Here is a 24,999-nt window from a genome sequence, read left to right on the forward strand (position 1 = left end):
TCAGGGGACCCGCAAGTAGCAGGCAAACCATATAGAATAAATGAGGGAAGGAACAATGACGGCTGTGTTCCCCCACTGCTCCCCTGTAATGAACGCACTTGATGCACAAGAGAAACCCAGTTTCAGAATATTGTTGTCACAGCATGAGCAAAACCACATGGAGGCCTGGCTGTGAGAGAGAGAAAAGGTGGTTCACATCCCTTCCTCCTCGACTCACTGCCCTTGATGTGACTGCCCCGAACCTACCCCTCCAGGGTGTAGCCATCTCTCTGCCTCCTTTGTGCCACTTTGCGTAATATCTACCCAGGCTGTATGTTTGTGTCCGTTGACTTTAACCCGGGTTTGCGGTGCCCTTTCGGTACTTGCAAAATCCATGTTTTCCATGATACCTTTCTTTTCTGGGTGCACTGGCCACAGCTAGATCCTGCGATCCTGAGGCTGAAACAAAACAAAAACAAAACCACCTTTATTTAGAAGTTGTGAGTTGCTTCCTAAGAGAACAGATTTGAGTTTACCTGACACCCCCTTTGTTCTGGGAACGCTATCTATATAGGCCGTTGAATTTCACAGTTATCTGAGGTAGGTTCCCACCTCTCCTCCTGAGGGAGGCTCAATGTTGAGACGTAGCCCCAAGCATTCCCAAGATGCCTCAGACTGGAGAGTTGCCCGGATTGTGACAGCAGAAACCAAATCTGTCAGTGAGCAGAGTTATGTTCTCAGTCATGTTGCTTCTTTGGAAAAAAAATGTGTTTTGTTTTTGTTGTTTGCTGTAATTTGGACATTTGAAAAGAAACCTCACCTCTCAGACGTGGATCTGAGTTGGGGAATTGAGGATTCAAGAAGGTGCAGAAAATGTGGAGCTGCCATGCAGTCAGACCTGCAGGCCAGCTGCTGCGGAGAATGACTGTGACTGACCTGACCTTGGGAGAAACAGAGCAGCTCATTTGGGCTTGGACCCACCCAACCTGGACGGCAACTCAGGAGCCCCAGACAGAGAAAGACACTCACCAGGGGGTGTCAGAGAAAGAGTCCCTTTTTCAGATTACCACCTCCCTTTCCAGGTCTAGGGGCTCAGCCCAGTTACCTTCGGAGGTAACCATTGGGTTGTGCTCTGTGTTGCACTTCCCTTCCACTGTTCCAGAACCTTCCATAAAGTCTTCTTAAATTTTGCAATAAACTGCACAGTTGAGCATGGAGGAGTGGAATCCGGGTGCTGGAGGCTGGAAAGTGGGAAAACGGAAGCTGCAAAGACATGCTCACCATCTCACTCCCTGGCCGAGGTTGGCAGATCTGTGGAAGAACACTTGAGCCAAGAAGCTGGGGTGGGGGATGGGGAATGAGGAGTGGGAATATGAAGTCCTTGTATAATAATTGGAATTCGGGCTTCTAGGAATGTCAGAAACAGTGTGAAAAGTTAAAGGCCGGATGGCCTGAGGAAGGAGGGTGTTTTGTGTTACAGGGCTCGGTCCTTCACCCCAACATCTGTATCCACAACTTGAATATTGACCCAGAAGGTGGGTTTAGCATTTTAGAAGATGCCATGAAACCATAAGGAATAAAAGGTATTTGCTGGCAGAATTAGGGTTCCAAGAGATTCTGCGAAATGGGAAATTAGAACCAAAACCAGCCTCAACCTAAAAGTGGTGATCCTGAGGAATGACAGTCGAGCGGAGTGGGCATAAAGCTGGACTTGTTGTTGTGGTCTCTGTCCAGGGGCACTCTTTTCCTCTTCACCGATCATAACTCAAATAAACCCAAGCCAAAAGATAATGGGTTGGCTCACATAACTAGAAAGTGTAGGTGTGCTAACTTCAGGCATAACTGGATCCAGGGATCAAACGAAGTTGTCAGTCTCTGATTCTCTCCTGTGTGTCTACACTACTTGTCTCTAATTGGTTTTATTCTTCTTGACACTTCTCTCCTATACCAAGATGATTGCCAGCAACCTGAGACCCATCTGCTTTAGCAACCTTAGAAAGAAATGTCTGTCCCCCAACATCCATATGAAAACCCCGGGGAAGACTCTGATTGGTCCTGCTAGGATCGTCTGCCCACCCTCTGCCCAATCACTGTGTCTAGGGAGTATGGTGCCATATTGGTTCCACCCAGACCACTGCCCTCTCTCCCTAATTATGCAAAATGAGAGGGGAACACCTTGATTGACCACCACAACAGGAATGGGATGTGGAGAGGTTGATTCCCTCACGGAAGGGGTGCTGGCTGAAAAAGCAACATGCCCGTCATAGTTTCTGCGGCTGACTTATTACCAACGCTAGGCTGGGACCATTTGTTTGGTCTCTGCTACATCCCAGAGCCAGCACTGTGGACTCTTGATAAATATTTGTTGAGTGATGAGTGAACTTCCTTCTCTGTGGACCTTAGTTCTCTTCTTCTATTGAATAAAGATAATAATCTGTCTACTTACTTCGCATGGTTAGAATGTGGCTCAGGAAGACTGTGGAGGGGATGGGTTTGGAAAAGCATGATCAATCCTCCAAACAACATTGATGATGGTGAACCAGCCAGTGCCACCATGTGATGCTGGCCAGGAGGGTTGGACAACCCTGGGGAAAGCCAGGAATCGTTCTGTTGTTCTGTGATCCCCTTGCCCCTTGCTCTCACTTCAGGGGAACCCAACCCTTCTGGGTGGGAAGCTCAACTTCCCACTATATGCTTTTTATCCATCATACTTGGATTTCGTCTACCCAGAAAACATAGGTTCTATAACAGGATGTTTCCATTCCTATTGCCCAACTTGCCTGGGATCAGAGGAAGTGGTGCTGAGTAACATTCTAGAGCCCCTCTTTCTTCCTTTTTGGAGATCACCTCCTAGCATTGATTTAGCAAATTCCATCCATTGCCTGCTAATTGTTAGGTGGGAGCAAAGTGTGGGTGTAGACACTCCCCAAGTAGAGTCATCTCATGCTCTTGGGAGGGGTGGCCTAATATACGACGATGTTACCTCTCCCTAAATTAATCTGTAACATCGCTGTAATCCCAATAAAAATTCCAGCTATGAAAGCTTACTCCAAAATGTGTGAGGAGGAATAAATTTCTACAGATGCCTACATAAAAGGGGAATGGACAGGAATCTCTCTCTCCCAAATATTTAGGCATACTACAATGACGTTGTTTAAAAACAAACAAAAGAACAGTCTGATGTTAGTGAAAGAACAGACAACCCATGGGGACATGGTGGAGAGTTTAGAAATGGATCCCTAGTTCTAGGGAAGCTTAATATACAATAAAAGGTGCATCAAAGTCTGCTGGTCTTACTGGGAAAATTCTGACTCACTTTATAGGGAAAAATGATGTTATCCCATTACAAGGAGAGTGCTCAGATGGTCAAAGAGTCCATGTGAATGGCCGAATGATAACATTGATAGGAAAAAAAAAACACATGGAGGGGAATATCTATGAAACCCAGAGCGAGGAACGGATTTAATAGACAAAATTTCAAAGCACAATCCATAAAGCAAAAAAAAAAAAAAAAAGGGGGGGGGAGAGGGGGACTTTACTATATCATAATGAAAGATATCTGTCCCAAATGACACATGACAAAATGAGAGAAGATATGTGCAAAGTCTAAAATTTACAAGATTAGTACAGCCTTAGTGTACAAGGAACTCCTGCAAATCAGCAAGAAAAATAAATGAACAAAGGATATGAGCAGGCACTTGTTGGAAGAGGAAGCCCCCCCAAAATCTAAGAAACCTATGTGGATATGGTCAAAATCACTAGCAGTGAAATTCAGATGATAACAATAAGACATCCAAACAGACTTTTCCCTAAAGAAGACATACAAATGGCCAAGAAGCACATGAAAAGATGCTCAACATTGCTAATCATTAGGGAAATGCAAATCAAAACCACAATGAGATACCACCTTGCACCCATTAGGATGGCTACTAAGAAAACAGAAAACAACAAGTGTTGGTGAGGATATGGAGAAATTGAAACGCTTTGCAGCTGTTTGTAGGAGTATAAAATGGAAACATGGTAAACAATGTAAAATAGGAAAAACGATGCGGTAGTTCCTCAAGAAATTAAGACTAGAACTTCCACGTGATCCAAAAATCCTTTTTTTTTTTTTAACGTTTATTTATTTTGAGAGAGAGAGAGCAGAGGAGGGGCAGAGAGAGAGGGAGAGAGAGAATCCCAAGCAGGCGCAATGCTCTCAGTGCAGAGCCTGGCACGGGGCTCGATCCCACAAACTGGGAGATCACGACCTGAGCCAAAACCGAGAGTTGGAAGCTTGACCATCTGAGCTACCCAGGAGCTCCAAGATATGGCAATTCTAATTCTGGGTACATACCCTAGAGAATTGAAAGCAGAATCTCCAAGAGATATTTGTGCACACATGTTCATAAGCAGCATTATTCACAGTAGCCAAACAAATGGAAGCAACTCAAGTGTCCATCAACAGATGAATAGATAAACAAGCTGTGGTACATACATACGATGGAATATTATTCAGCCTTAAGAAGGAAGGAATTTCTGACACATGCTACAACACGGATGAACCTCGAGGCTGAGTGAAATAAGCCAGGCAGAAAGAGACTGGCGTAAGTGTATGATTCCACTTATATGAGGTACCTAGAGCATTCAAATGCATAGAGATAGAAAGCAGAATGGTGGTTGCCAGGGGCAGAGGCAAGAAGGAAATGGTAACTCAGTGTTTAATGGGTACAGAGTTTCTGTTTTACAAGATGAAAAGCATTCCTGAGATGGACGGTGGTGACAGCTACACAGCGGTGTGAATGCAATTAACAACGCTGAGCTGGGGGCGCCTGGGCGGCGCAGTCGGTTAAGCGTCCGACTTCAGCCAGGTCACGATCTCGCGGTCCGTGAGTTCGAGCCCCGCGTCGGGCTCTGGGCTGATGGCTCAGAGCCTGGAGCCTGTTTCTGATTCTGTGTCTCCCTCTCTCTCTGCCCCTCCGCGGTTCATGCTCTGTCTCTCTCTGTCCCAAAAATAAATAAACGTTGAAAAAAAAAATTAAAAATAAAAAAATAAAAAAATAAAAACAACAACGCTGAGCTGTATACTTAAAGTGGTTAAGATAGAAAGACTAATGATGTGGATTCTTCACCAAAATTTAAAAACCACCACCACCCAAAATATCACGCTACACCTATGTGGTAGGCAGAATTCTAAGATGAGCCCCACTGCCCAAACCCTGTATAATTCTCTGCCCTTGACTACAGGCAGAACTTATAAGCTTGCCTCTAACCAGTGAAATATAACAAAGGTGATGGGATGTCAACCCCTGATTAGGTTATGGATTATGGAAAAGGTGAAGAGAATTTGCTGATGTAATGAAAGCCCCTGGTCAGTTGACTTTAATTTACTCAGAAGGGAGATTAGCCTAGGTGAATCAAACCTAATCATGCGAGTTGTTTTTGAAAAAGGATGTAGAGGGGTGCTGGGTGGCTCAGTTGGTTAAGCATCTGACTCTTTTTTTTTTTTTAATTTTTTTTTAACGTTTATTTCTTTTTGAGACAGAGAGAGACAGAGCATGAATGGGGGAGGGTCAGAAAGAGAGGGAGACACAGAATCTGAAACAGGCTCCAGGCTCTGAGCAGTCAGCACAGAGCCCGACGCAGGGCTTGAACCCACAGACCGCGAGATCATGACCTGAGCCGAAGTCGGACGCTTAACCAACTGAGCCACCCAGGCGCCCCAGCATCTGACTCTTGATATCAGCTCAGGTTGTGATCTCGAGGTCATAGGACCGAGCCCCCAGGTGGGCTTTGGTGTTGTGGAGCCTGCTTGGGATTCTCTTTCTCTCTCTCTCTCTCTCTCTCTGCCCTCCTCCCCACTCTCCCTCATTCTCTTTCTCTTTCTCAAAATAAATAAACATTTAAAAAAAAAAAAAAGGATATAGAGATCAGAGACTCTCCTGCTGACCCCAAAAGAAGCAAGCCACCTTGAGTTGTACAACCACAAGGAGATGAGTTCTGCCAACAGCCTGAGGCAGCTTGGAGGCAGTTCTCTGTCTCTTTGAGCCGCCGACGAGAATGCAGCCTGCCCAATACCTTGATTGCGGGCCGAGCAGGACGCCCGGCTGAGCCAGACCCAGACTCCTGGTCCACAGAAAATAGGAGGTAAAAAAAAGCATATTATTCCAAGCCACGCCGTTTGTGGTAACTTGCTGCACAGCAGCAGAGAACTAAGGCAATCTTGCAGACAGGCCAGACTTAGCTGAATAAAGCCCAGTGTCAGCGTCAGGTGGAAATGTGGGGATGTCGGCGAGGGTGCTGCGGTGGAGGGCAGACCAGAGCAGCCGTGGTGGAGATATTGCTGTGAAGGGCACACAGCCCTACAACCCCGTGACTCCATTCCCAGGTAGAGATGCAAAAGAAGTGGGCGCAGGTCCATAGGACGTGTATAGCATGATGTTCTGGGGACAAGGGTTGTCAGAGAGAACCTAGGTGTCCATCCCGGGGAGAGTGGGAAGAAGCATGGGAATGGCTCACGCCGTGAATTATGCAGCAGGCAGGAGAGATTAAATGCACACATAGCAACGTGGATGGGCCTTAATGCTGAGTGTAAAATGTGAGAAATGACACCAGAACCAAAACACTACCATTTGCAGAAAAAAGGAAAAAAAAAAAAAAACCCATAAAGACAATATCCACCTTGCAAAAGCACCTACAAGGGGGTGGAGGAACGAGTTCCATTAGCATGTTGCCTCTGCGGAGGAAGGGAATGGAAGTGGGGTAGAGATAAAAGAGAATAAGGAAAACAAGAGAGGCGTTTTATATTGACCAAAGATGATAATGCACCGGGGAACTTAACTCCCCTTGAGAGTACAATGAACTGTACCTGAGGCCCCGCAGCAGCTGACAGTAAGGTCCACTCCCGCAGAAGGGGACAGCTGGGCAGGGAGAGAAAGGACAGGGGATGCTAATGAAGTGAGACATTAATTCTGCCCCAGAGGGAGTCCTGCCTTTATATTCGTAACGACTTGTAATGGGAATGACAGAGAGCCTAAAATTGTTCGATTTTGTTTCTTTATTTATTTTTAATAGAGGGAATTTACTGGCTGAAATGACCTAGAGGTAGGTTTCAGGTATAGAACGGATTCAGGAACTGAGATAATGTCATCAGGATGTCCCCGGGTGCTCTTCCAATCGGCTTGCCTCTGGGTTGTCTTCCTTCCTAGGCTGACCCCATTGGATGACAAAGATGGTCCCTAGCAATGCCAGCTGTACAGTCTCCAGCCAATGAACCCAGAAGTGTGGGCGTCCCTCGTCCAGAGGTTCCCACAAAAGTCCCACAACTAACCCTGAGTCACGGAGTCACATGCCCACACCTGAACCAATCCCCAGGGCTCTGATGGCCACGCCGGGGTGGCATAATCACCTGGGACCGTTTGGGAATCCTGATAGAGAGAATGGCCCAAGCAAGAGCTTAGCAACATGAAGACGGAACAGCAGAATATGAGGTTCCTTGCTGCCTGGCTCAGGCCTGGCCATCCCAGGGAGGCAGGCACCATTAGAGTCTCTGAGCAGAAGGATCAGATCTGCAATTTGCAGACCACTTGGCAGCTAGCGGTGGGTGGCCTGGGGGGGACCGGGCGACATTCAGGCCCTCTCGCATTTCCTCTGACAAAGAAAATGCCTCCAGAAGTGCCCCCCTCTAAGCCATTCTCCCTGCCAGGGTCTCTTTCCCAGAAAGCAAAGAGGCTAGCAGGCTCAGAGTGTTTTCAACATAAATGGTTGGGGGAGGGCCCTCTTGGGGTCCTGGGTCATTGCAAGAGAGCTCATATGGAAGCAAATCTATATAATCAGTTGCCAGAAAAGTACTTAACTGGCCTGTATTCATCCTGCACCACGAGAGCTGCAGAGACAGAATGGTCCCAATCCCTCAACAAAAACCCATTCTGGGCGAGCCCCAGGGTCTGGGGATTCTCCAGCACTTAACCACCAGACTTTCTGCCCCACCCGGCCCACGAGCACCTGGTGGGTGGCTGCTGCATTGTCTCTTGAGGGCACTGGGGGCAATGCTGGGCTGCGCTGGGCAGGGCTATGGTGGGGGGAGGCATGGGGATCTGAAGACCTTTCTTTATGTGGCCCCCACAACACCTCCCCTCAAGCCACATCTCCCGCTGCCTGGGGTTTTGAACGCAGTTCTCAGGCTTTTTCATGGCTGTAGTGGGCAGCATGTTGCCTAATGAACAGCCAGCTACAAGAGGCTGAGCTCCAACTGTGGGCAAAGAACAGGTAGCACTGCTTTCCCCCAGAATGGGGAGGCTTGGTGCGGGTCTGCACCTGCCTCTGGAGCAGGAAATGCAGCAGAGAGAGATGTACCGATTGGTTAGAGTGCTTTCAGCTGAAAGAAATAGAAGGCCCAACTCAAAGGGGCTTCAACAATAAAAGAGAGGTCTCCTGCACGAGGAAGCCCCGAGGGAGGACAGCTCAGGGCTGGTTAGTTCAGTGCTACAGTGACATCAGTAGAGACCCAGGGCTTTGGATGCGGAGCGTCAGAAGCTCCAGGAGGAATGAGATCAGCTGAAAACAAAAAAATGGGTTTGATCTTATAGACAGCTTCCCGTGCTGTCCTCAATGGGCCAGCTCTGCTCTTGGGGCAGCTTCTCTCATGATCACAGCATGGCTGCCACAGCTCCAGGCATCGCATCCAGACATGACTGCACACAGCAGAGAGACCACCTCTTCCTGGTTTACTCTTCTTCTTCTTCTTCTTCTTCTTCTTCTTTTCTTCTCCTGGTTACATCTTGTTAACAGTAAGGGAACTTTACCCAGAATCCCCCTAGCAGCTTCTGTGTCTTATCTCACTGGCCAGAATTTCATCACGCACTCATTCTTGGCCAGTCTCCAGCAGAGGGCACTGGCTTACAGGGTGTGGACTACCCCAACAGTACCGGATTCTGACCCTCCAGCAGCATCTGTGACACCGAGACGCGGAGGTTCTTCCCTTCACAAGTCAGTGGAGAGGGGTTTGGGGTTCTAGCCCTGTTTTCTTCACCAATCAATGTCTGATCCTGGACAAGTGGGATCCCCTTGTCAGTCACCCACGTGGCAGGCACTCACAACTTGCAAACACACCCCTGATTCGGCTTGGTGGCAATGCGCCCAGCCAGAGGAGAGATCACGACTGTGTAAGCAGTTGTGACAGTACCTCTGCCCTTTGTTAAATACGTGCCTGGGCAGCCTCCACTGCAACGAGGTGTAACCATGTGACCCATTCCCAGGCGATGACACAGAAGGGGGACCCGGCTGCGGTATTTCTGGAAAAGGTGGGGAAGGCCCTCACCTCTTTTCTTTCCCCTGCCTTTCTCCCTTCTTTCCAGTTTTGTTCACCGGTAAGCGAGGACGTGATTTTTGGAGCCGTGGCAGCCATTTTGCAGTGAGGGAAATACCAAGAAAATCTCAGACCTGCTAACCTCACATTGTCACGTTACTGGGCTGTGAGACAATCCTAAAACCACATGGATTTGTTACGTGGGTAAAATAAACTCCCATTCAACTAGGCCTCCGTTGGTTGAGCCCTCTTTACCGGTAGCCAAAATACCTTAACTGACACGGAGCTCAGTTTCTTTACTAATAAAATGAAACGACCGACTCCCGTGGTGGCCATCTTCCTTTGGGTTCTCCTCTTTGATGAAGGAATCCTCCTAGAATTTCCCCTTTAGAGCACCAAGGAAGGCCAAGTTCCTGCCGATCTTCCGTCTGTCGTTGCAAACCTGATAGTGCCAAATGATGACAATAGAGAGTCCCTGAAGCCCTTTCCTTTCCTGCTGGGAAACTCCATCCATGACCAAAAGGACACGGGTGAGAATCAGTCACAGGCTCATAAAACCACAGAAGCCTGACAATAGCATCTTAAGCAAATAAGCTTTGGGTTTTTTTTTTTTTTTTTTACCTCAAGTAATAAGAAGTCCAGAGGCCAGGAGGCCACTGGGGTTTGGGTGAGGTTATCAGGGACCGGGGTCCTTTCAGCTTCCTCCCTTGTCATCCTCGGCAAGTGCCTTTGTCTTCATGGTCACAAGACGCCCGTTGTCCTTTCAGGCAGAGCTTCATGGTCCAGAGAGGAATAAGGGGAAAGGGAAAGGCCAAAGGGAAGAGTCACCGAGTCTCACAAGAAATCCCTACTCAGAGGCCACCTGTCATTGGTCATTTGGGTTGTGTAACCATCCCTGGCTTTGAGGGAGAAGAAGGGGAGAATGGCTGTTGGGTAGACAACTAATCACATGGGCCACCAGGTTCGGGGTCAGAAGAGCTGGGGTGCAGTCCCACTACTTGCTGCTGCCTCTGTGACCCTGGCAGTTGGGTGAAAGTCTTGAGTCTCAGGAGCCTCATCTGTCTGGCATCCGCACGAGGGTCCCCAAAAGGCTGGGGTGCTAGTTTGGGGACCCAGGGTTGGTGTGGGAATGGGAAGGGTGGCTTACTCGGGCTCTTTTGATTTTAAGTGATAGAAACTCACTCAACTTCTCTACAGAGAAAAAAAGAGGTGGGTGGGGATTTATTCTGAGGATGAGTGGCACATCTCAGACCTGCTGGGCCAGGGGAGCGGTCAGACCTCAGGCGGGACTGGACCACAAGCTGGAGAGCCCTTAGAGACAGGAGCCGCCGCCCTCTCTGGCTCTCCTGGCCTCGGGCTTGCCTCCAAGCCCGCCTTGGCTTTTCCGCCCATGCTGTCTGCACCTTCTATCCCTCTGGACAAAGAGAGGCTTCCTCAGCCTACAGCTCCCACGTTCCCCTGGACAATGGACTGCCGGCGTGTCTGCATTCTTATTGTGGATTTGTGGGGAAGAGGGTCTGATGGTCCAGCTCATACTTGCGTCCACCTCTTATCCCATCGGTCCAGCCGTAGGATTAGCTGAGGCTGACTAGCACACCGGAGACAAAGCACTGCCCACCAGGGGAGGGGTGATGCAGAGGCAGGAGAGTCCTCCTCGGGGTTACGGGAGGCAGGGTCCCGTGGGAAGGATGGCTGGTTGAAGGCCGACTTTATGCATTTTTTTTTTTTTTTTGAGAGCGTGCAGGGGAGGGGGGAAAAAAGAGAGAGACAGAGAGAGGATTCAAAGCAGTCTCTGCCCTGACAGCGGAGAGCCCAACGCGGGGCTCCGTCTCAGGAACTGAAGCGCGAGATCGTGACCTGAGCTGAAGTCGCTTAACCACTTGAGCCACCCAGGTGCCCCCGGACTTCACGTGTTCTTATGTGTCCAAAGCTTCATTCACTTCAGTCACATCGGATGCTCCCTTTCCCCTCACCCCCTCTTCAAGATGGAATCCGTTTCCTTGGGACCATATGATCCCAAAACAGCTCCCAGGACACCGTGGGGAGGGAAACGGGGAAAATGAAACATGTCCCCACATCAGTCACCTCCAAGATCTTGCCAGTTTGAACAGGATAAGAAAGCAGATGGAAGGCGGAAGAATGAACCTGGATGAATGCACGTCCCGATCCCTGGAAACAGTTACACAGCACAGGTTATACGGTAAGACAGAATTCTGGCTGCAGACGGAATGAAGAATACCGGGCAGCTGCCCTTAAAATAAGGAGATGATCCTGATTATCCAGGTGGGCCCAATGTCATCACAAGAGTCCTTTAAACATGGAGAGGGAGGCAGAAGAGACGTGATCTGAGACCCGAGCAGCAGTTGCTGGCTTTGGAGATGGAAAGGGGCCACAAGCCAAAGAGTGCGGGCAGCTCGCAGAAGCTGGAAGAGGCAGAAAATAAATTGTCCTGTAGAGCCTGGAGAAAGGAACACAGCCCTGGAGCCATCCTGATTTTAACCCAGCGATGCCTGGGTCAGGGTTCTGACTTCCAGAATTATAAGATAGTAAATTTGTATTGTGTTAAGCCACTGAGTTGGTGGTAAGTGCTTACCCTGCAGCAATGGGAAGTTAATACACAGCATTTCAAGAGCAGCCTTCCACATGGTGGGAGTGATGGAGAGGCATCCGGGGCGGGCGCTGCAAAACAGAAATAAAATATTAAAAATTTCTGCATTTCTACATTTCTTTTTTTTTAATTTTTTTTTTAAATTTTTTTTTTCCAACGTTTATTTTTGGGACAGAGAGAGACAGAGCATGAACGGGGGAGGGGCAGAGAGAGAGGGAGACACAGAATCAGAAACAGGCTCCAGGCTCTGAGCCATCAGCCCAGAGCCCGACGCGGGGCTCGAACTCACGGACCGCGAGATCGTGACCTGGCTGAAGTCGGACGCTCAACCGACTGAGCCACCCAGGCGCCCCTATATTTCTAGCAGCCACATATGACACATAAGAAGAACAGGGGCACCTGGGTGGCTCAATGGGTTAAGCATCTGACTTCAGCTCAGATCACAATCTCACAGTTCACCAGTTCGAGCCCCGTGTTGGGCTCTGTGCTGACAGCTCAGAGCCTGGAGCCTGCTTCATGGATTCTGCGTCTCCCTCTCTCTCTGCCCCTCCCCTGCTCCTGCTCTCTCTCTCTCTCTCTCTCTCTCAAAAATAAATAAACATTAAAAAAAATTTTTTTAAGGGGCACCTGGGTCACTCAGTCGGTTATGCATCTGACTTCGGCTCAGGTCATGATCTCGCAGTCCGTGAGTTCGAGCCCCGCGTCGGGCTCTATGCTGACAGCTCAGAGCCTGGAGCCTGCTTCAGATTCTGTGTCTCCCTCTCTCTGCCCCTTCCCCGCTCGTGCTCTGTCTCTCTCTGTCTCTCAAAAAGAAATAAACATTAAAAATTTTTTTTTTAATTTTTTTAAAGAACAGGCAAAATCAGTTTCAATAATGTTTTAAAGCAACGTGTTCTGAATACTGTCATTTCAACATATAATCGATACAAATAAATGAGACATTTATGGTATTAATTAGATAATCTATGTGTTAGATATTATTAATGAGATGTTCCACATTCTGTTTTCATCCTGTCTTCAGAATCCCGTGTGCATTTTACACTCACAGGACATCTCCATTTTTCCGGCCACACTTCAAGTGCTCATGAGCCACACATGGCCAGTGGCTACTGTGGTGGACTGCATAGTGGCCATACCTCTGGTTGCTCGAGTGGCAACAGCTAGCAGTAGCCTGGACAGGGATTCATTTGTGAGAGACACAAGGGAAACTGCCAACCCCTGCTGATCTGCGGCTCTGGGTAAGACATCTGAGAGTCAAGTTCTTTCCTAATCAGGATCCTCAGTGGCCGTGGGGGCACCCCGATTGTGTTTGTGCATCTGAGAGTCCAGAGGGGTCAGTGGGCTCAATCATGGTGGACAGGAAGGCCCCAGAGAAGACAGGCGTGGCTACCGGCTTGGGGGAAATGACAGCTCCTTGGATCGAGGGTGGAGAGTCCCACGGGAACACGCACAGGCTAAGAAGGAAATTTTAAAAGCCTGTGCCTGGAACATTCTGCCTCTAAAGAATCAGGTGAGCTCGGAGCAGGGAGCCAACTACAGAGAGAGTGTGAGACGGCTTCATATTTGGAAAGTAGACAGAAACCGTTGCTTGGGCTTTGGATGCGGAGCATCAGAAACTCCAGGAGGAATGAGATCAGCTGGGAAAAAAAAAAAAAAAATGGGTTTGATCTTATAGACCAAACAGGAACAGTGGGGAACAGGCCAAAACCAGAGTGGAGGAGAACAGAAAGCCGCCTCCATGGCTGTAACTCTGTTCCTCGTCTTTGGGGGAAGGTGGGACCAGCTGGGAACAGGCTGAAGGTGATGTCGGTGGTAGCCTTAAGGGGTGGCCAGGAGAGGGAGGGAAGCTTAGCTGCAGGAGAAGAGCAGAGGCAGGGCCTGGGGCGGGGGGCCACGCTGTGGACAGGTCACAGGAGTCACTTATAGCCCTGGGGCCTGAAAGAACCAAGGGAAGTCGGCTGGGGCCAGCAGCTCTGGACCGACTGGCCCAGCCAGCCCTCCCCAGGCGTGAATGATGGTAGCAGCCCTCAGCCCCTCTCCCCACACTGCAGACAGAAGAGAGCTGGGGAAGCCAGAAAGGGGGGGGGGAGCTGACCTGGCGTCCCCCCTCCCCAGGAGGGTGCAGCCCAGGCCTCCAGCATCCCATGGAGCTCAACCGTTAAAATCTGCTCAGCACTTAAAGGTTCCAGCCACTAGTTGGGGCCAAAAAGCGTCCTTGGTCTTTGACCTTGGCCTGTGGCAACACTGCCGTTTTCTACAGGGGGTATGGGACCTAGGAGCTGAGAATACCCTTCAGCCAACTTACACATCATCTCCCTTACTCTCACCATAGTCATTCGAGGTGGGGATCATTCTTGGCCATTTCATGTCTGAGAAAACAGAGCCTCGGGGAGGTGGGGGTGACTCCGTGGAATAGTCAGGACAGGGCTTGGTTTGCTGTTGTAACCGACATCTTTGAAATCTCATACCAACACAATAGTTCATTCTGGCTCCCACTATATGTCTCTAGGGGGCTGGCAGGAGCATCGTCTCCGCACAGGTCACTCAGGGATTCAGGCTGATTGAGGCTCTGCTCTCTGGAACAGTGGCCTTCCCAAACCCCCTGGCAGGGGAGGATACAGCTGGAGGCTTGCACACTGGCTCTTCTATGCTTTGGTGTGGCCCTGCCTACCTAGAAAGGAGCAGGGATGTCTGAGAGAGCAGCGAGGATGTCCAATGAGGCACACGCAGTCAGGAAATGAGAACAAGTTTTTAACTCAGGCGTGTCTAATGTCACAGTCCTTGCTCTCAAGTCTGTATTATACAGCTTTGCCCCCAATGACTTTGCATGCTTGTTGTGAGCTGTACGGCAATGCGCAAGTTCAAGGGATGTCAACACCATGACTCCCCGATAGTTTCATAAATCTCCTCCTCAGCGCCTCCCCAGGGAGAGAGGGCTCTGCAAACCAAGGGCCCTCTCCGGCCAGGAGGCAATCGGGCACTACCCCTGCCCTCTGGGCCTCTCCCCTGCATTCCAGCCTGCACGCTATGTCCCTGTTTAGTCCAGTGCCCTCCGGTTCCTAAGCTGGAAGATTCCTTTTCATTCTTGTGGAATCTGGAGCCCCAGTTCTCCTCCACCGCTAGTGCCTGCCCCGATCCTTGCTACCGGCCCTGCTAATCTGTTAATTATCCGCTGCTAGCGGTGAAGCCTGTTAATTGAAAACTCAGCCCCCTCCTTTAATTGCCTGCCTGCCTTCTGGCTGTTTTGGTTTGCTCTCCATTCTCTGTAAGCTGTTGGGCCTTTGGTTCTCTGCCTTTGAGTTCTGGATTTCTTCCTGGCCATTTGTTACCCGCCCTTTACAGAGCTGATCACTGGGGCTGCTGAGGCCCTGGTGTGAGAATGAGGGAGTCGCACCCACTCCTTCTTGATCTACTGTGGGGGGCAGGAAGGCAGATAAAGCAGTTTGCCCCAGGAACTAATGGAGAGGTACTGGGCCAGTGGGAGGACTCACAGGGGAAGCAGATTTTAACTTAAACGAAATGCCAAACTCCCCATCCTTGCAGAGCTGGCCAGAGGAGCTGGCTGCCTGGGAGGGTTGTCAGGGGCCTCAAAGCGGGCTGTGCAGGTGCCTGGAAGGTTCCCACTCTGAGTCTCCCTCTCACCCCCACACCCACTGCCTAGAGGGTTTTCTGACCTTCAGTCCTTTGAATCTGGCCCCTGGCCTCATCCACCCCTTCTCTCCCTATCACCAGATTGGCCAGGCACAGATAGAATTTGCAAGTGTCAACAATCTGATGAGTGAAAAAAAGCGAAGTTCAGAAAAATGGGGATAATATGATCCCATTTTTCTAATAAAACCGAGTGGGGTAAATATACATATATATATATATATATATATATATATATATATATATATATACACACATATGTTTGTAACACATTTTTTTAAAGTTCTAGTAAAATGCCCACCAAATTGATGAGCAGTGATTTTTGGAGGGTGGGTTGGGAGAAGGAGAAGTGAAGACTAACATTTTTATTGTTACCGTTTGAATTATTTCACCAAGAAAGGGAGCACGTGAACATTTGTCCTCAATGGCTATGACCTTGGACAAACCACTTGACCGCCATGAGCCCCAGCGACCTCATCCGTAAAAGGGAGACTTGTCCTCAAATCCCCTTTCACTCTGTATTAGGGCTCTTGGTTGGAAGCAACCTAAACCAACCCAAGCTTCTATAATAAAAAGGGGAAGGCTTTCGGGGTGCCTGGATGGCTATAAGTTAAGCATCCAATGCTTGATTTCGGCTCAGGTCATGATCTCACGGTTTGTGAGTTCAAGCCCCGTGTCAGGCTCCACGCACAGGCTCCACAGCATGGAACCTGCTTGGGATTCTCTCCCTCTCTCTCTGTCCCTCCCTGGTTTGTGCTCTCTCTCTCTCCCAATAAATAAATAAGCTTTTAAAAAAGGTGTGGGGAGAAGCCTTTCATAAAAGGACACAGGGATTTTTATGCATCCAGATGTTAGGCAAGAAGAATAATGCTAGGGATATCTCTCCATCTCTCCTTACCTGTGTTCCTGTTTTCTTCTCTCTCTTTAAAGAATGATTTCTCTGCTTCCACATCCCCATGGAAAAAAAACAAAGCAATAAGGTTTACATATCATGGGTCTAGCCCACTAGAAAGGCCTAGGTCCTAATTCTAAAGTCTTAGGCAAGGTTCTTACTGGCCAACTTGGTGACTATCAGTCAGGACAGGTTCGGGTATGCTGTGGTAACAAACAGCCCCCAAATCTCAATGGCTTTAAAGCAGTGCAATGTCTTACACATGCAACATGTCCACCGTGGATATCGTCACTCAGTGACCCAGTATGATGGAGGCTGCATCTCAACAGGTGCATCCAGGACCTCACAAACACGGAAAGAGATGGGGGAGACTCACATGGGCTCTTAAAGCTTCCTCCTGGAAGTCACACGCACATCGCTTCCTGTGACGTTTGGTTGGTCAGAGCAATCAGATGCCGCAGGCCTGAACTGCAGTGGACGGAGAAGTCAACCACGATGAGCCTGGAATCGAAGAAACAGCCCCACTGACTACCAGAATGACCACTCTCCTTTCACTGGCCCATCCCTACAGGAAGTCCCACTATGCTAATGAAATGCTGCCAGCAAAGGAGGCGGAGATTCTTGGGGAGGCTTCAGTTTCCTGCCATTGTTAGCTTGCTCCTTTTCTGTGGTGCAAAAACAAAGACAAAAACACATCAAGGCTGGGAGCTAGAAGTCCGAAAGATTGCTGGAGACTCCCTGTGAATCCCAGGGTTGCCAAGGCCCCCACTCCCCACACTTCGGAACTTGGGGTCCCAGGAGGACAGCCTTCTCCTCAACCCAACCTTTTCCCCCTTCCAGCATGAAAGACAATACTTCTGAAGGTCGAGTCTGGGGAGGGGGTGGGGGATGGGAGGGAACCTCTGAAAAATTCTACCTAAGGATCCACAACATAAGCTCCTTGCTCTGGTGGTCCCTCACCGTCTTCATCTTCAGAAACCATGTGGACATTAAGGAGTGGGTGCCAGGCAGAGGTGAGCTTCAGGGTTCAGAGGCCTGGGTTCAAGCCCTGGCTCTATCACTAACTGGCTCTCTGACCTGGGCAAGTCAGTTAATACCCTGGAGCCTCAGTTTCCTCATCTGTAAGCTGGGTTAATTACAAGGTCTGGCTGCCCGATGGTCCTTCTGGGTTCTGGTGAGGACCGGCTGCTATGATGGGTGTCACGGCTTCTTGCAAGGGGTGATGCCTGGGCAAATATAAAATGTTATCTTTGTCGCCATGGCCTGCCGGGGATCCTCACGAGGGACTGGCCCTGCCCTGCCTCACGCCTGCCCCTGGGAATGGCCCACCTTCTCTCGTGCCTCCCCACCCAGCCATGAAACAGTCCCTCTGCCAGCTCTGGAGAAGAACTCATCTCTGAGATTTTAGACAGAATAATTTCTTCTCCCTCTCACGCCTGCCTGTCCGGGAAAATCACACAACCCACACGCTCCCCCCCCCCCCCCCCCCCCGTGTGCACCCACACGCTCCCAAAGCCATTGTTTCCCTCATCAGCCAGCAAAAAGCTTCCCATCTCTGCGAAGCTGAGTGAGGCATGGGAAGAGGAGGGGAGGCTGAGGAAAGAGGGCTGGCACCCCTACCTAGAGGGGCTCCTAGCACCTGGCCAAGGGCTGACCTCAGGAGGCAGGGACCGGGCTCCTTCCAGGCTCCCACCCGTCTGGTTCCGGCCCCGAAGCTAGCTCTGGATCAGGTCAGTCACCCTGCGAGGCCCACCCTGCTGAGGCCTTGACCCAAGCCACTGCAGAAACCACACAGGGCAGGAGTGAGTGTCAGTGCCCTGGCGTCAACGGCTGTTGACCCACCCAGGGAGCGTGGGTCACACAGCCAGTTAGTGACAGGCAGGATGGGAAGTCCCATGCTCTTTCTGTACTCTTTCCCACAGACCTTCTTGCCACCGGAGGCCTGGAAGGAGTTTCAAGGAGAGCCAAGGGACACTGGGAGCCCCAACTCCTCCCTCCCCGTGCTGGGGGCACCCAGGTCTCGGCCACCCAGCACTGCTGGGGTTGGTTCCGCCAGCTCTTGGAAACAGCAGCCCCTTTTCCCAGCACACCATTCATCACGAGGACCAGGCTCCATCAGGCATAAAGCCTGCAAGGTCCCCATCAAGTGCAGGCATCCAAGGAGCAGGCCGGCTTCACCAACTGTGACTGAGTCTCTTCGGGACTGGACAGGTACGCCTGGAGACGGGCACACCCTGGCCGCCCTCCCCTCCAGCAGAAGGCAGGTTCTAGATCAGGGTCCAGAAGGGGCTGATGTGGACCCTTCCCCCTCTACCATCCAGGACCCTGGGTCTGGGGACTGATGATGGATTAAGGGAGCTCAGGGAGCAAGGAAGTGCGAGGCAGACGGAGCCTTTGGGGGGAGACTGGAGATAGCGGACCCTTTCTCTAAGGTAATGCCGACCTTCGCTCAAAACCTGTTTCCACGCCTCCTGTTTCTCCCCAGACGTGGCCTTCCACCAAAGGGCCTTGAGGAGGGAAGCCAGAAATAGCTGAGGCACCAGGGTCTGCCCCTTCTTGCAGCTCCCAGGTGGATACTGCTCCCCTCTCAGAGACGGGGGTGGGTTCTCCAGGACGGGAGGGAGCTGATCCCAGAGAAGGAAGGCGGTCTGAGAGAGGAAGTGGCCTTCCCAGGCTCCCAGAGCAGGGTTCCTGGCCCCCGGGAACTGGGGGACACGCCCCATCTCTGCTGTCCCCACAGCCACCTCCTTCTGACCCCTCCACAAACTCCCTTGTCACTGCACCTGGCCCCACAGCCCATCAGGAGCCAGGGAGAGCACCTCTCCAGGCACCAAAGGGTTTTGTGGACGGCACTGAGAGACAAAGCTTAGGGCCATCCTGGGGACGGATCGTCATCCAGTCCCACCATAACCAGGGCCATAAATATGCCATGTTCCTTGACCCAGTAATCCCACTCTTTGGAATTCCTCCCAAAGACATAATTGCAAGGGGAAAATAGCTATATGTGCACGGCTGTTTATAGCAACATTATTTATAATAGTACAAAACTGGAATCAGCCAAAAGGCTCTGCAAGTTGTGGAGCGGATGGATGATGTGTCAATAAGGCAGAATATTTATGACGCGGCCAGGAAAAATGGCAACCTTGGAAAATTCTTCGTGAAATGATGTTAAGGGAAAAGAGAACAAAAACGTGTACACGTTTATTCAGTCGGCAAATGGTAACTGAGTACTGGGTCTAGGCCAGACTAGTACTGCTCTAGGCACTGGAGAGACTGCCATGCATGGGACCAAGCCCTTACCCTCCTGGAAGGAACATTCCAGAAGTGATGCATATGGTAAACAAGGAATCATAACATCATCAGTTAAGTGCCTCCCTAAGACAGGCAGTGAACAGAGAGACTCTCCCAACCCCCACTCCCCTGCCCTAGCTGCTCTCCGCTGCTCACTGTGGGGTCCATCTTGTCTGGGCAAGTGGGTCACCAGAATGTGGCCCAGCAGAGGACCACGGACTCCCAAGGGAAAAGCCTTTCATCAGCCAAGGGCTACACCCCGGAGTGAGGAAGACAGGGCCACCGTGCGACAATAACTTACCAGGCCAAGGGCAATGGAAACAGCCAGCCTGAAGGGTCTTCAGGAGGGAAATCTGGCAGGGCACTTTTGGAAAGCCCATGAACGCTTGGGTTTGCGGACGAGCCAGGGGGAGAAGCAGCCCCCCAGAGTGTGAGCTAGGTTGTCTACTAACCTGGCAAGTAGGGGCTCAGGATTGACTGTGCCTTGGGGACTAGGGGTCCAACCTGTCCTAGCAGGACCAGATCTGTATGTAGGATGTGTCCCATGGTGGTCCGTGGAGGTAAGCAGGTAGGAAGGAGGGGTCCAAGTGTAATCTAGAGGTGGGCCGGCCCCAGTCCTGCCCACTCTGTGAAGCCCACTCCATTCAGATGCAGAATCCTCCCTCACTAGGTCCTCCTGCATGGGGGCAAGAGATTCACAGAGCAGTAGGGCTTGGAGGGATGGAGAAGCCGGGTTTCCAAGAACAGGAGGCCTTTTCCATTTTCCCAGAGCCTGGAGGGATCTTCCTAGGGTGGGGCAGAGCCCAGGCATGGAATTGCAGGGCACCCCCACCAAGTCCAGGGTCCAAGTAGACTGCTGGCTGTGGTCAGGGCTGGGGAACACTCTCTGTCATCACTCTCCTAGCCCAAGCAGAAGCTAAGAGACTCCCAGCTCGGGGCCCGTGGGAGGCACCAGGCAAACAGAGGAGTCGCAAGCTAAACATGCTATTAGCAGCGACGGAGAAGTGACAATTATCTGCACAGCTGTCAGCAGCATCTCTCTGCCCCCTCGAACCCGCACTCGGGGAGGGGCCACCTCTCATCTGCCTTCCCAGAGATCCCAACCCAGGAGAGAAAGGTGAGGAGGCGGGCATTCTGGGCCACCATTCCCTCGTGCTATGCCCGGGCCTTTCCCTGGGGATCTGGCCTTTCATCTGGTGACAGGGGACAGAATGGCAAGGCCCTTCTCTCCACCTGTTCCCCTATAGCTGGGCCTTTGTTTCTCCAACCGCGAGCCGGCGGTGAAAGGAACACCGCCTCACGGGGTTGTTGGGAGGGTCCAATGAGATATTTTGGGTAAAAGCACCTTGCAAATGCTAGAGGGCCACGGGGTCACTGTTGTTACAATTCTTCCATCCCAAAGATCTAATCTCCAGGGGTTCTCGTTGTCCATTTCACTCACATGGAATCAAAATGAGGCCTAGGAAGCGCAAGCAATGTGACCAAAGTCACACAGCTACAAACAGAAATAGGTGTCAGTTTCAACGTCGGAACCCGGAGGAAGCTCAAAGAACATCTACCCCCATTCTGTTAAAGGGGACCTGAGGTCGAGAAGAGTGACCACAGAGCAGGATGGAGGGCGGACAGCACTGAAGGCCAGCCCTGCCCGTTCCCGCCCGGTGCCTTCTCTGGCTTTGTCCCCAGCCGGGGGCGGCTGGCCAGAGCAGCTGAGGAATGAACCAACCGCGGAGGATTGAAGCTCAACCCCAGCGGCCCTACTGGAGCTTGTGCCTCTCAGAGGGGCCCTCTTGGAGACGCAGTGCCATCACCTAGAGGAGTACCCGCCTAGTGTTGGGCCTGTGGGCTCCACGGCCAGCTAATGAGAGTTGGGCCTTGACTGGAGGGGTAAGGAGCCTGTCCAGGTACCACAGCCGGTCACACTTTCTGAAAGCTCACTCTGTCAGCTCTTGGGAACTGAACACCTTCCCCCAACACTGCCCCTCCAACGGGGTCAGTCTCCACATCTGACCGAAGAGCGCCCTGCAGGGGGTAGGCTGGGAGGTGAGAGGCAGGGTGAGAGGCAGGGTGTGCTTGGGGCCCTGCCCACCCGCCCGCCCCCACCTCCAGTCAGCCTCAGGAAAGCGTTCAGGGGAAGAGCGGACTGGGGAGGCGGGGATGATGTGTCCCACTTGTGTGGGAGAGATGGGGAGGGGGGGATGGGGGTGACTCACAGGACAGTGGGGGACATGACGTGTATCAAGGAACCAAGTGGAAGAGAAGGGAGGTGGCGGCTCAGGGATGGTCGAGGAGGGGGTGCGTGGCGAAGGAACTCATTCCCAGAAGCCACTTGGCCACCTCGCAGGACTTTAGAAGGCGACGGGCTCATGCCCCTTGGGATTCATTTCGGCTCTGAGTAACAGCGTGTGAACAAGAGGGAAGTTTATTTGTCTCTCACACCTGCCTGTGGGGAGCCTGGAGCCAACCTAATGGCACTGCTCTGTGAGGGAGGGGGGACCTCTAGCCCACCCACAGCCCTCTCACCCCCCGGCAGCACGTACAGAAGCCTTGCCTTTCTTCCCTCTGCTTACGCTCAGCTGTGTGCCAGAGCTCTCTGGGCCTCAGCTGCCTGGTCTGGAAAGACGGCAGAACGCTAGTGCCCCTGCCATCAGGGAGCACTCAGGGAAGACTCTGCCCCCGGCCGCACTGTCCCCCCGACTGACCCACCCCCAGCCCGGGCCTCTGCGGCCACAACCATGACAGGCGTCATTGGCAGAGTGAGGGCTCTAAGAGGAAGTACTGGGAGCATCCAGGGACATCAGCAGAGATCATCTTGGGTGGCCCCTTCTTCTCTCTTAGAGCCTCCTCCCCAACAAGACGCCCTGGGCCCTTGGCCTTTCTGGACAGGCCTCCCACTGTGGCCTGAGTGTCTCTGCCTTGCTACTGGTGTTCACATTGTGAAACAGAGGAGGGTGATGCTTAATCCAAAGGCGCAAACAAAGCTCTAATGGAGAGATTTCAGCCTTGAGGGGGAAGAGTTTGGCACGGTGTCCCCACTCCGCCATGTATCCTGAGCCTGTCCTGAGCTCCGGGTTCCCTGACTTTTCCACTGCCATCTGCACATTCCCCACAGAGACAGCCAGCCTTCAGGGAACCCTTGAGCAAGTTAGATCGCTGCTCTTCGGGGTGACCCCGTGCCAATTACCCTTCCTTCCTCCCTCTAGGGGATAATGTGAGAACTGGGGTGTGTGTGTGTGTGTGTGTGTGTGTGTGTGAAGGGACCTGGGGGGGCGTCTGCTGAGACTTCTGGGGAAACTCCCCATTTGCTGTCTTTGGATGTGTGAGGACATGTTGTCTAAGCAGTGGCAGCCATCTTGTGACCATGAGGAAACAAGCCCAAAGCGGGGGGGGAAAAATGGTCCTTGACTACATCATTGAGCTGCTAAATTAGCCAGCCCTGGCAACGCCCTGCCTCTATTTGTTATGTGACATAATAAAAGCATCACGTGCATTTACACATTTTAGATGGGCAAACTCCTTCAGTTGCAGCCAAAAGTACTCTAACACAAAGGCCAAACACTATCTGGTGCCCACCTGCCTTTTCAGCCTCATCTTCCACCACAACCCTTCTAATGCATCTCTAGGTGAAACATGTTTTGCTTTCTTTGTTTTGCCTGCTGCCGATGGGCCTCCTCCGGTCTCTTCTAATTGGTGAACTCTTAGCCATCCCTCAAAGCCCAGATCAAAAACTCCCTCTTCTGCAAACTTCTAAGCTCCCCCAGGCAGAACTCAAGGCCCTGTTTTGTTACTTCAAATGCCTTCACGGTAGAATTCCCAGATAATTCTCTGTCCACTCGTCAGCTGCTCACCCCAATGCACTGTGAGCTCCTCGATGTTAAAGACCCCTTCTTCTTTATCAGAGTCTCCCCTAGCACTGCACCTGGCATGCTACAGGTTCTTAGTAAATGCTGAATGCTGAATAAATAAAAACCCTCCCTCCTCCAGCCCTCAACTCTCCTGATGTTCTTGTCCAGCTGGGCAGGAAGGTGGTATACCTCTCACTCCCCAGGGAAAAGAATGCCAAGGTCGCCAGACTGGTTGACGCAAAGTGAGGACTCCAGGCTGGGTTTCCTGGCTCCTGTCCAGGGCTCTTTCCAGAACTGAGTGGGGGAAACTGGGTGTGTTTCAGAGCTGGCATGACAGCTGTCCAAATTGACGTGACAGTGAGGGAGGCAGGAGCTGGGGGAGCAGAGGGAGCTGTCAGGTGCTGAACAATGCCTCCCCGCCAGCCACCGAAGAGCAGAGGGGGGTGGGGAGGGGGAAGGGAGTTTGGTGCCGGGAAGGGGCTTGGGACCTCTTCTCCCAAGCACACCCACTCCCCCAGCCCATGCTGAGTCAAGCCTCTCACCAGGCAAAGGTGTGGACCCTGCAGCCCGGCTCAGGGTCAGCCAGGGCCCCTTTGGGAACTCAACGAGAGTGGCTTGGAGGGGCTTTGGAGACTGGAATGGTGCTTTGCCCATGTGGGGAGGGAGCAGGGTTCAGTGGCAAGAGCACCAGCCATTTCTGGGGATGTGGACCGGGTTCCTGGGGCCGGCCCTGCTCCCCTGAAGCTAATGGCAGGATTGGATATATGCTGTGACTTCTGAGCCCCCCTCCTAGAGGCCCATGGAACTGGGTTCCTGAGCGCCGAGCTGCCCTGGCCACAGCACACAGACACTCTGGGCCTGAGTCCAGCCAGTGTGGCCTCTGCAGGCCTTCCTTCAGCTGCAGACCAAATCTGCCTTCCTGAGACCTGAGCCTCCCAGGCAGGGTGGCAGTGGAGGAGGGATGGGGCGGGGGGGGGGGGGGGGGCAGTGCTCAGGAGCTGCAGCCAAGAGTTTTATTTTTTATTTATTTACTAGGTTTTCAAGATTTTTTTAAGTTGCTCAAGAACATCTTTTTGTAAGAAAAAAACCCAAAACCCCACACACTTGAATATTCTAGGCAATGCTAATGTGTCTTTTAACTACTTCCTGCTCCCCCAAACAAGTTTCTGTCCCTAGAGATAGTAACTTCAGCTGGTATTATTTTTTCATAAAAACACTCCATTCAAAAATATATACTTGTTCATGGTAAACAGGTACCAAATGTCTACGATGAAACGTTTCCTTCTCCCCAGTAATCATTATTAACAATTTGGGGGGGGGGGTCTTCCTCTGAACCTTCTAAAATTCAAATACGGGAGTAAGATATTCATCGTTTTCTCACAAAATACATAGTCCTTGTTTTCTACACAAATGGGGTCATGTTCTGTACGCGGTCCCGCTTCTCAGAGGCTTC

At 51.3% G+C, this 24,999-nt stretch overlaps 1 protein-coding gene across 9 annotated transcripts in view; it reads right to left on the reverse strand.

Annotated features, from left to right (window-relative positions):
• The window catches only part of GPAT2 (glycerol-3-phosphate acyltransferase 2, mitochondrial), a 52,147-nt gene that overhangs the window by 13,806 nt on the left and 13,342 nt on the right, over positions 1 to 24,999 (reverse strand). For 6 of the 9 annotated variants that reach the window (XM_045054626.1, XM_045054625.1, XM_045054621.1 and 3 more), the window contains exons 3-7: positions 16,790 to 16,914; positions 16,420 to 16,461; positions 11,859 to 11,944; positions 1,085 to 1,220; positions 247 to 438 (exon numbers count right to left, since the gene is read on the reverse strand). In XM_045054626.1, the coding sequence (XP_044910561.1) occupies positions 247 to 384 (138 nt within the window). In that variant the 5' untranslated portion in view covers positions 385 to 438; positions 1,085 to 1,220; positions 11,859 to 11,944; positions 16,420 to 16,461; positions 16,790 to 16,914. The remainder of the gene's footprint in view (positions 1 to 246; positions 439 to 1,084; positions 1,221 to 11,858; positions 11,945 to 16,419; positions 16,462 to 16,789; positions 16,915 to 24,999) is intronic. The other 3 variants (XM_045054622.1, XM_045054624.1, XM_045054623.1) reach the window with 3 other exon arrangements.

This window comes from Felis catus, chromosome A3 (assembly GCF_018350175.1).
Source record: "Felis catus isolate Fca126 chromosome A3, F.catus_Fca126_mat1.0, whole genome shotgun sequence".
Classification (NCBI taxonomy): domain Eukaryota; kingdom Metazoa; phylum Chordata; class Mammalia; order Carnivora; family Felidae; genus Felis; species Felis catus.